Source organism: Anabrus simplex, chromosome 1 (assembly GCF_040414725.1).
Source record: "Anabrus simplex isolate iqAnaSimp1 chromosome 1, ASM4041472v1, whole genome shotgun sequence".
NCBI lineage: Eukaryota > Metazoa > Arthropoda > Insecta > Orthoptera > Tettigoniidae > Anabrus > Anabrus simplex.
The window spans coordinates 890,783,240-890,795,269 of record NC_090265.1 but is presented as its reverse complement, the minus strand read 5'-3'; the positions used below and the strand labels follow the sequence as shown (position 1 = coordinate 890,795,269).

The 12,030-nt window shown below is 37.9% G+C and overlaps 1 protein-coding gene across 3 annotated transcripts in view; it reads right to left on the bottom strand.

Annotated features, from left to right (window-relative positions):
• LOC136857706 (inactive histone-lysine N-methyltransferase 2E) overlaps window positions 1-12,030 on the bottom strand; it is a 335,033-nt gene that overhangs the window by 117,494 nt on the left and 205,509 nt on the right. For all 3 annotated transcript variants that reach the window (XM_067136572.2, XM_067136570.2, XM_067136571.2), the window contains exons 11-12: window positions 11,431-11,698; window positions 749-975 (exon numbers count right to left, since the gene is read on the bottom strand). In XM_067136572.2, the coding sequence (XP_066992673.2) occupies window positions 749-975; window positions 11,431-11,698 (495 nt within the window). The remainder of the gene's footprint in view (window positions 1-748; window positions 976-11,430; window positions 11,699-12,030) is intronic.

Sequence of the window (12,030 nt, the reverse complement as noted above, 5' to 3'; positions counted from 1 at the left end):
TCGCTGGCATGGGATCTGATTGTATGTGTCATCTTCATTATAATTTCATCCTCATAACGATGCGCAGGTCACCTACGGGCGTTAAAATCAAAAGACAAGCGTCTGGCGAGCTGAACTCCTCGGACACTCCCGGAACTAAAAGCCATACGCCATTCCATTTCAAAAAACAGAAGCGAACTACTGTACAGATACATAAAGAAAACAGAGAAGTAACTACAGTGTAAGCATGCACGGGTAGAATGCACATTAAAAAAAAAAAAAAAGGATATGGATACGGATCCATTATTTTAGGCTGCAGCAATTGTCAGCAGAAAATTAAATAACAAAGGTGTGGTCATTGTGTACAAGTAGTTACTTCCGAGAGCTAAAGGGAGGGCAAGGCGACAAGAGAATGCATTAATCCCATTAAAATGCAACACTAATATCAATAAATTTTACAATGCACAAAATGCAAACCATGTCACAAGTAGAATGGGCCTTCAAAGCCCTTTTCTTCCAAATATAGTATACTATTAGGAATTCTAAATTTTGTTCAATTTACCTGATTCTGAAGGTCCTGTTCCATATAACTGGGCAAAATAAATATGTCAAATCAGAAGGAACTTCACTACCTCTTGTAGTTTTCGAATAGTATGAAAATTAAATACATTCACTTCCTAAATAAAATCGCACTTCAATTACAACATTCAGTTGATTTTTTAAAATATTCTAAGAGTAAAATAGATAATATTAAATTTTACATACTCACCTCCTCCTCTTAGGCCGTTCAGATAAGCACCTAGCAGCAACAGGAGGAACAGGTTTACTTTCTTCTGCTTCATCAATTGGTGGCGGCTCCTTCTTAACTTCCATCACGGAGTCTTTACCAGACCGCATTGCCTGTTGTTTTGCCATGTGCTCCTTCTGCTTTTGCTCATCCTTCTCCAAACGTTCAAATGCCTTCATGATGGCCTCCATCTTTCTCTCTTCACGGGTCTGTATGAAGAAAAGAATAGCTCAGCGACAGCTTTTGAATCTAACAGAAATTACAACTTTAAAAGAGGCCTTAGTAAAGTTGCCATTAATATGTTGCCATTCAGTGATCTCAAAATATTCTATGAACAGCTATACTATGAAATGTTCACATAATCTTCAGAACTGTACCTCATTGTAATCTGAGACAATATCAGGTTTGGATCTGAGGGGATATTAAAATCCTGCAACAAACCATGTTGACTGGACCAAAATCCCAAACAGGAGTGTAAGTAGATTTGTAATGAAAGAGAAATAAAATAAACTAATACATTAAGGTAGCAGATTACGCCGAGTGTTGGGCGGCGGGAAATAACCTGACTCCCTAAGGGGGCCAAACGGCTTTGGGTGAATGAGCCCCTTTAGGTGGGGTGATGGTCCCCACAGTGGAGGAAATGCCACTGGAATCCATTATGCAGCATCTGTTCTCCAGGTTAGGGGCGGCTGCACAAGGCACCTGTACTCCAGAGGAGCGGCCTCATCATCACCTCACTGGATCACATCCAGAGTTGTAATTCGGGACCTAGTACCACATAGGTGACACCTTGACAATTAACCATGGAAGGTCTTTTAAGGAATGCTCCACCAGCTGAACCAAGAGTTCAGAGAAGGCAGCATTCGGATATGGTGGGCTGCCACCTAAAAGATACCGTGAAGTCGGAGGCACGGAAATACCCCAGTACCTCGTGCATGAACGAGACAAAATCAAGAATCAAACCAAAGCAGATAACATACTTCTCTACACACAATATAAACTCACTCATACAAACCGGTAAACTAAAAGTGATCACCGACATAATGGACCAACACAAAATTCTGATCATGGGATTACAGGAAATCAGAAACACTGACCAGGATGCCTTGGAATCTCAAGGGTACAAACTTTATAAAGGCATACCTGGGAAGAGAGTGATGAAGAATGTCCCACAACTTGCAACAGGATTTTTGGTCAGTCTTAAAATAATGAACTCGGTTCAAGAATTAAAATCACTGTCTCCACGGCTCTCAATGCTAACCTTAAAGGCATCTAATAAAATCTATATTATAATAAATGCCCATGCTCCCACTACTGATAAAAACTACTCCCCAAAAGACCAAAAGAAGAATTTTGGGATCTATTGGACCAGACCATAGATAACATCCCAAACACCCTGTAAAATTATTAATAGGCGACTTCAACGCTCAACTAGGTTGAGAAAGAAAATACCGTGACATCATTGGAAAATGTCCAGCACACAAGAAAACAAAAATGGAGAGAGACTAGCTGACCTGTGTAGAAACCATAATTTGATCTCAAAATCTACATGTTTTAAGAGGAAACCTCAAAAGCTCAAAACATGGAAACATCCTGACTACATTAAAGGAGAATGGCAACTGGATCACATCTGCATGGACAAATACCACCACAAAGAGATCTATAATGTCAAAGTCCTCTCAGGAATAGACACAGGTTCAGATCACTATGTAGTTAAAATTAAACTCACTTCCCAGAGGAGACAGCAAAAGCAAGCCCTTAAAACTAAAAGAAAAATAGATCCTACCCATCTAATCAACAACAAAAATTACCGAAAGCAAGTGAAAAAATAAAAATCACAGATAAACTCGAAGACTTAGTACACAACTTAAACAAATTGCAGAAGACCTGGCTCCAATTAAACCACGTCAAAAACACCCATGGTGGAACAGTGACTGTGATGAAACAGTGGAGAAAAGGCATCGGGCATGGCTATTAGATCAGTCCCAAAAAACAGAAATATACTATCAAAATCTAGTAAAACAGAGAAAAGAAACTACCCAAGTCTTACAAAGAACAAAAAGACAAGATCGTAAGGACACACTGCAGTTAACTGAAGAACAATTTCATAAAACTCATTCAAGGGACTAATACAAAACCTTCAGAAAGCAGCTCCAAAAATATGAACCCCCGACCCTACTGGTGAAGGATGAAAATGGTAAGCTGGCTCATAACAATAAAGACAATGCAGAAATTCAGGCTAAATATTTCAACAAGCTTTTAAATTGTGAGGAACCTACAGAACTCCTTCATTTGGACACCAACACCCCGATAAAAACACCACCAGAGAACATCAATCTCCCCGCAATAAAGAAAGTCTACCAAGCTCTAAAAAAATTAAAAAACTACAAAACGCCAGGAGAAGATCAGACCTTAGCAGAAATCTGGAAATATGCAGGAAGATCAGCAAAAGTTGCCCTCCATTAACAACTTGTCTATCTGGATTAAAGAAGAACTACCAGAACACTGGACAATAGCCCTCATTCACCCACTGCACAAAAAAAGGGGACAAAACTGACCCTAATAACTACAGGGAAATTCGCTCCTAGACATAACATACAAAATATTTCAATTCTTTTTCTTCTTATAACGCCGTCTCCCTCCAAAGGTTGGTGATCTAATAGATTTATGATTACACGTGAAACGACAGCATGGAAGATTTCTATCGACGTATGTCCATACCACTGCCGCAAGTCTTTCAGCCAGGAATTTCTCCGTCTTCCCACAGATCTTTTCCCATCAATCCTCCCTTGAATGATCAGTCAGAGAAGTTCATATCGTTCACCTCTCATGATGTGCCTGAGATAGCTGAGCTTATGTTCCTTGATGGTTATGAGAAGCTCTTTCTTCTTGTTCAAGATGTTGAGGACTTCTTCATTTGTCTTCTTTTCTACTCAAGATATTCGGAGTATTCTTCTGTATAAGTACATTTCAAAAGATTCAATCCGCTTCTCCAATAAAGGGCTGAGCGTCCACCCTTCAAAACCATACAGAAGAATAGGAAAGACATAACAACGTAGCATTCGAACTTTGAGCTGGAAGTTGAGTTCTCGGCTGGACATTAAGGTCCTCATGGTATTGAACATATTTTTTGCTTGTCCAATCCTGGATAAGATTTCACATTTTGAATCACAATGCTGGTTCACTAGAGTGCCAAGATATTTGATGGAAGACACTTGTTGGACGATGTTGTTGTTGATGTAAAGGGAGACCTGTTTTGGTGTTTTCGAGAATAGAATTAGCTTGGTCTTGTTGATATTCAAAGATAAACCGTAGGTTTCACCGGTCCTCACGATGTTGTTTATAATGATTTGAAGATCACTAGGGTTCCTGGCTAACACAATCGTGTCATTAGCAAATCGGATGTTTATTAATGACACAGCCATTGATCTTGATACCTAGATTAACATCTTCCATAGCCTCTCTGAACACAGCTTCAGAGGAGATGTTGAAAAGGAGTGGGGACAAGACACATCCCTGGCGGACACCTCTTTGTACAGCTATGTCCTCAGTAGTAGTTCCTTCTATTTTGACCTCTGCCGTTTGATTCCAGTACAGATGGGTAATGATACGAAGATCACCAAGATCTACACCAGTAGATTTTAAAATCTCAACAAGTTTTGCATGAGATACGCAATCGAAAGCTTTTCGGAAGTCGATGAAGCAAGCGTGCACATCTACAGTCATATCTAGGCATCTCTGGGTCAAAACTTTAAAGGAGAAAAGAGCCTCGCGAGTACCCAATCCATTCCTAAAGCCAAACTGATGTCCAACTTGGCGTTTGTATTTGAGGTAGATACGAGTGTGGAGAAATACCTTTAGCAATGGGACATTAGGCTGATCATATGATAATCATCACAACATGATGCACTAGCCTTTTTAGGTATGGTGACAAAAGTAGATCTTAGCCAGTCAGATGGAATTCTACCAGATTTATATAGTGCATTGAGTAATCATCCTTAATAGGATATGTTTACAACTTGAGAAAGAACTAGGAGAATATCAAGGAGGTTTCAGACCCTGGAAGGGCTGTCCTGATCAGATCATGAGTCTAAAGTTGATAATGGACTATAACAGGAGAAGAAACAGACATATGCTGATAACATTTGTAGATTTCAAGAAAGCTTATGATTGAATCCATAGAGAATCTCTGTTCAAAATTTTAAGACACCTTGGACTACACCCCAATTTAATAAATATGATAAAATTGACTCTCACTACACCAAATCAAAAGTCAAGTTTAGGGGGTGAAACAACAGAGACATTTGAAATCAAAACTGGACTATGGCAGGGAGATGGGCTCTCACCACTATTATTTAATTGTGCTCTAGAAACTGTAATGAGGGAATGGTTTAGGAAATGTTCCCACAAAATAAAGATTGGCCGAAAAATCAAAACAAATTGCCTGGGTTTCGCTCACGATTTAGCATTACTAGCAGTGGACATAAAAGAAGCAAAAACCCAGATATCAGAACTTCAAAACATTGCAAATAAAATTGGCCTCAAAATATCATTTGAAAAAACAGAAATTATGCCCCAAAAACCAACAAAACTAAAAGAAGTTACCATAAATGGTAATAAAATGAAAATAGTAACTAAATTTAAATATCTTGGAGAAGACATGACACATAACCTAAATGAAAAAATCTCAATCGAAACAAGAACAAATAGATTAGCTAAATGCAAAAATAAAACACTACAACATAGTTATAAAACCGGAAGCTAAATATGCAGCAGAAACACTTTTTCACCTGAATAAATCAAAGACTAACAGACTTCAGAAAATTGAAAGGAGGATTGTAAGAATCTGCATCAACAAAAAATACCAGAAAGATGGACAGCTGCGTTTAGTACCTAACAAAATCATGTACAAAGAGCTAGAACCCATTACAGATACTATGCGTAAGAGGAGACTGGGATTCTTTGGACATATCATGAGGATGCAGGATTCAAGACTTCTGAAACAACTAGTACAACACAATCTCGTCTCAAGAAATACCACAACAGGATCTAAATGGATCAGAGAAGTAAGAGAGGATCTGAAGGAAATAGGCCTTACAACAGAAGACACCACAAATAAGATAACATTGAATAGAAAACTCAAGAATGCAAACCTCCGCTTCACCCTTACACAAAACAAACCAATACCACGCATATTTTCAACTTAAGAAAGGGCACGAAGATCGGAGCATCTGAAGAAGTACTGGGAGAACCGCAAGGCCCGATCAATCCCTTCAAAAGAGACCTGAACGGCGGACTGATTAAAGTGATCCTATGAGGTCATAAAAGAAGAAGTAGAAGAAGAAGAAGAAGTGCTAATGTGTAGTGAAGTTGTTCTGCATGAATTGAGCATCTACAAAAATCAAATGTAGTGAGCATTTAAGACTGGGAATAATTTATACAGAACGGTGTGAATGAATCTGAACAAGGTTCCCTTTTCATAATTTTCCATGGCGCTGTAGTTTAGGGGAAGTGTGCCTGCCTGTCATCACAATACACCGAATTAGATTCCCGCCCAAGTCAGGACTGTTTATCTCAATCTGAGGACTGGTTCGAGATCCACTCAACATATGTGATTACTAAAGACGAGCTATGTGACGGTGAGAAAGTTCCCCCTGTCTAGAAAGTCGGGAATAATAGTTGTGTGAATTTGTCACCCTGACCGCACGTCTTGTAATTCACATGCTTCTGGGCTGAGCAGCAATTGCTTGGTAAGCCACAGCCCATCGGAGCTTTAGCACCATGGGATTTGTTCCAACGGTTGGCAGCAGTGTGCTACACATTAGTTTATCTAAAAATCCATGCTTTACATTCACTGTTTGTTAATGACAATATATACTGCCCATTTGAGACTGTTATTTTCATCAGTCTACTTGAATCTAGTCCTGTGCAATCCCGTAAGTTCCTCAGCCTAGAGCGTTTCCTTCGACCACAAATTTTCTAATATAGGGCAAATTGGCTGTATTTTAGAACTAGATACTTGGAATAATATAATGTCTTTAAGCATAAAAAATACCCGGCTATAAGCAACCATATGAGGGATTCTGGGCACAATTATTCTACAATTGATCAGGACCTTCACATTGTTAAATATGTAAATAAAAGCAGCTTAATGACCGGATTTGAATAAAATTACATTTTTTGGATCAACACTTAAATAATAATAATAATAATAATAATAATAATAATAATAATAATAATAATAATAATAATAATAATAATAAGAAGAAGAAGAAGAAGAAGAAGAAGAAGAAGAAGAAGAAGAAGAAGAATTACTACTATTTGAATTATTTCTCCGACAACAATAGCCTGATAATTGAACAAGTCCCCAAGTTACTAGCTAATTTTGATATAAAGTATAATAATTTCACGAAAATTATAAATTACAAACCTTTAAATATCGCTTCGGTCATAATAACAGCTTCCACCGTATCCCCTCCCCATGCCATAACTCCGCCGCCAACTTCTAGCGCTCTCATTGTTGCGCCTACCCCTCCCCTTCCGACTTGCTCTCCATCCAAGCAAGCACACCGATACAACACACGTGGCAATGGGCAGACAATTACCAGACCTCCTCGAGCGGCTAAAGTGACCAACCACTGCTCTTCCAACATAAGGGGTAAGCGGTCTTAGACTCTCATTTTTAGGACACACTAATTTTCAAGGCACTGAGTATATCTTTTCTCTTTCATTTCTTCAGACTTCAATTCACGCTCATTGCATCTTATTTTCTCCATCTATGACTTTGTTCAACTCTCAGTAGAAATTTCGAGGACACATTTTTCTGTTTTAATCCATGTTTAAAGGAACTGGATATTTGGCTCTACATACACGCAGTTTCAGGTGTGATCAATCCTGTCAACTACTATATGTGATTTTTTCACCTGACTCTCATGTCTATGCAATAGAATGAGATTTAACCAGTGACTATTCTAATTACCTTCTTCATTCCAACGAACATAAAAATAATAATTTTTATGTATAAACATTCTCATTGATTGACTGATAACAATATGATATCCTGTAAGATTTTATTTACTTCACTATCAGTTCTATGTTGTGTTTTATGTCTTAACCTCCATCAACACGATTGTAGTGTTTTTACTCTTAGCTATGTCGAACATTGTTAGAAGCTTTCACACTAGTTTTAAGGCTACTGATTGTCTCTAATGTAAACATCGGATCTTAGGGAACCATATACTTTAAGGTCACTAGGATCGGGGCCCTGACCAAACTTTAGGCTAAGGTTTATTTTGGCTGAGGATGCTTGCGACAGTTAAGCGAAACATGTCCCAACTTATAACACCAGTGGTAATGCTTGTATCCTAAATATAAGGACTGATAAGTATTGGAAAGGCAGTGTATATTATTGTTCTTATTTAATGTTTATAATCTGATACCAATACGGTCTACAATGAGATTTATTACATGTAGATTCCTCATTTCCATAAAGCTGGCACAAGCCATTTCTATTCGTACCAACTAGCCTAAACCCATGGCACCACAGCCCTGAAGGGCCTTGGTCTACGAAGCGGCTGCTGCTCTGAGGTGCCATGTGGTCAGCACGACGAATCCTCTCGGCCGTTATTCTTGGCTTTCTGGACCGGGGCCGCTATCTCACTGTCATACAGCTCCTCAATTCTAAGCACATAGGCTGAGTGGACCTCGAACCAGCGCTCAAATCCAGGTAAAAATCCCTGATCTGGCCGAGAATCGAACCCGGGGCCTCCGGGTAAGAGGCAGGCGCGCTTGCTACCCCTACACCATGGGGCCGGCTTTCTATTCGTACACAGATCTCTAAATCTGGGTCAAGTTAAGAAGTAATCATGCTACCAAGATATTTTAGGCGGAAAACGAATGTGATTTTGGGTGGAGTGAAGCCCGATGACAAAAACATACATTCATCTGAAATCGCTTGACATACGAGGTTGAATTTTCATATGGTGCTTAATTCTCGATGTCTTAGATTTTAAATAAGAAAGGGTCTTCAAACAATGCACCCCTAACGAGTTTTGACTGGGACACGATGTCTGATGACTTTTTTTTCCCCAAGTTTTTTTACGTTGCACCGACACAGATAGGTCTTATGGTGACGATGGGACAGGAAAGGGCTAGGAGTGGGAAGGAAGCGGCCGTGGTCTTAAGGTACAGCCCCAGCATTTGTCTGGTGTGAAAATGGGAAACCGCGGAAAACCATCTTCAGGGCTGCCGACAGTGGGGGTCGAACCTACTATGCCCCGAATACTGGATAATGAACATTAAAATAAGAGTAATAGTTAACACCACCTTTACAATACTTATCTTTCCTTACATTTAGGAAATAAACATTACAACAGGCGTTGTAAGATGGGACATGTTTCGCTTAACTGTTGTAAGCATCATTAGCCAAAATAAATCTTAGCCTAAAGTTAGGTCAGGGCCCCGAACCTAGTGTCCTTAAAATATATGGTACCCTAAGAGTCAACATTTACATTTAGAAAATCAAATAGGCTTAAAACTAGTGTGTGAAAAACATAGAATGTTACAACATGGCTAAGAGAAAAACACACAATCGTGTTGAAACAGAGGATAAAAACAGAAAGTTCAATACAGAGCTGGTAGTGGAATAATTAAAAATCAATTAGGATATCAATGCTACCAGTCAGTCAATCGGAATGTTCAAACATAAAACAAGAGTGAAAATATATGAGAGAGATCATCATGGCTAAGTGAAAAAAACATGTAATCGTGTTGCCAGAGGTTAAAAACATAAGGTACAACACAGAGCTGGCAGTGTAATAATGAAACTCATAGCTACCAGTTAGTTAATAAGAATGTTCATACATAACAAAAAAATGATTATATTCTTTTGAATGAAGAAATAATTAAATCTCACTCTTGTAGAGATACGTGAGACGGGCAAGATAAATCACATATTGTAGCAGACATGGAGTAGTAACACTTCAAACAGGATTGATCTCGCCTGAAGCCGCTTATAAGGTAGAGACCAATATCCACTTCATCCAAAACAATGGTTAAAGATGAATAACAGGTGTCTTCATTTTTAATGGGAGTTCAAGATCAAAACAGAAAAAATAAGATAAGTGCCTGAACTGAAATCTCTTATGTTGGATGAGCGTTGACTGGAGACATTAGCCGTTCGAGGGGGTCTGTTAAACGTATGCCTGTTGCTGTGTGTTGCATGTTTAGGCTTAATTAAGTGCCTTATGAGTTACCTATTTATTGTGTTCCTTCTGGTCTTAATAAAACCAACAACATGATATCAAGGAAATAATAATGATAATAATAATAATGTCCGCCTCTGTAGCGTAACTGTTAGTGTTATTAGCTGCCGTCCTCGGGGGCCCGGGTTCGATTCCCGGTACTGCCAGAAATTTAAAACTGGCGGGAAGGCTGGTATGTGGTTGATATGGTACATGCAGCTCACCTCCAATGGGGGTGTGCCAGAAAAGAGCTGCACCACCTCGGGATAAGGATACGAATTTACTTATAATAATAATAATAATAATAATAATAATAATAATAATAATAATAATAATAATAATAATAATAATTTTTAGTATTATTATTATTATTATTATTATTATTATTATTATTATTATTATTATTATTATTATTATTATTATTATTTTGTATACAAAATTACACTCTCTGAAGTTTGGAAACAAATTTCACTTTTCCTGTTAAAACATCACTGTTAAGAAGTGGCTAACTAGACCATCACTAAAGAATAACTCGAAACTCTGTAACAGTGATAAAGGCCTGTAATTTATTGGTTTAGTTTTATTTTGATCTAACTTTGATGTTTTGCTCACTTGCATGTCTAGAATAGCACTTCTGTTATGAGCCCCCACCTGAATATCTCCATTATATCAAAAAAATTAAGTTTGCTTGCAATTTTAGCCAATTTTCAGTGAGATTATCAAAATTTCCTGTTATGTCAGGGTTACCTGACCAGGGGAGGAGCAACAAATGTCAACAGAACTTTATGATCCTTGAGAATTCCGAGAATTTCATCAGCATTTAGAATTCTAGGAAGTAGAACGATAAATTAAATAAGCGAGTTGAAAAACTCAAATAATCCAATATTTTATCATTTGTAACTAGAGTTTACGAGAAACGTCATCAAATAAAAATAAGATACACTTGATAACACAATTGCCCATTGCTGTGAAAATGCAACAAGCAACTATATGAAGGTATAAATCAGAAGCTCTTAGCATAATTATGTTGTTTTTATGCACTTGGTAGAAAGTGCACCTTTCTGCAACAGAACCATGTGCACCAAAACACCTATTTATAAAATGAATATAGGAAATGTAACTTTTTCTGTCACTGTGCAATGTAATTTCTCATGCACATGGATCTCATACTAATCTAAACCAATAAACAACAAGATACGCAAGTAGTCATATTATCATTCACTCGGTTGTAGCAACATTGCTATCCGACCTACAAATGAGGTTAGTTCATTATTCACTAATACCAGTAGCATTTTAGAGGGGGAAAAAGTAAGTGGCAGTAATTTGTTGCAAAAATGCAACTCTGGACATTTATGAGTAAAAATTATGAAATTTTAACATTATGTGTGAACTGTCATATAAATTAAAAACATGGATACATACCAATTTCTTTTTCTTCTCAGCTTTTTCTACTTTGACAGGAGAACATTCTACAGCCTTCTCACATGAATCATCTGTAGATGGTGGAGGAGTTGATGGTGTTTTAACAGGAGATCTATTGCTGTTAGAATTTCTTCTGAGCATTGTAGATGAAGGAAGAGAAGATGAAGGACTACTAGTGAGATGGCTAGTAGGTGATGTGTTAACTTGCTGGGATGTAGTATCATCTTCCGATGAATGTGCTCTTCTACCCCTCCGCCGCCTCTCCCGCCTGAAAACGGTTCATTACATTGTTCACCACAATGAAGAAATTTTCATTTGTTGATGGCTACATTGTGCATGACCATGATAGTAATCATAACGGAGGCAACTTGAAAAGGTATTTGAATTATTATAGAGGTCTTCACCCCTTTCACTGAAGACTAAGTACCTGGCAACCAAAGTTGTAGTTTCTCTGCATTACAATGGTTCATTCCTATCCTATCATAGCAGTGAACAGACTACCACTTTACTTCATTAATCAGAACAAATCCTAACCGGATCACACTTAAAATGTTGAAAATTATTAACATATCAATGAAATGAACCAAGAAACTTCCAGGA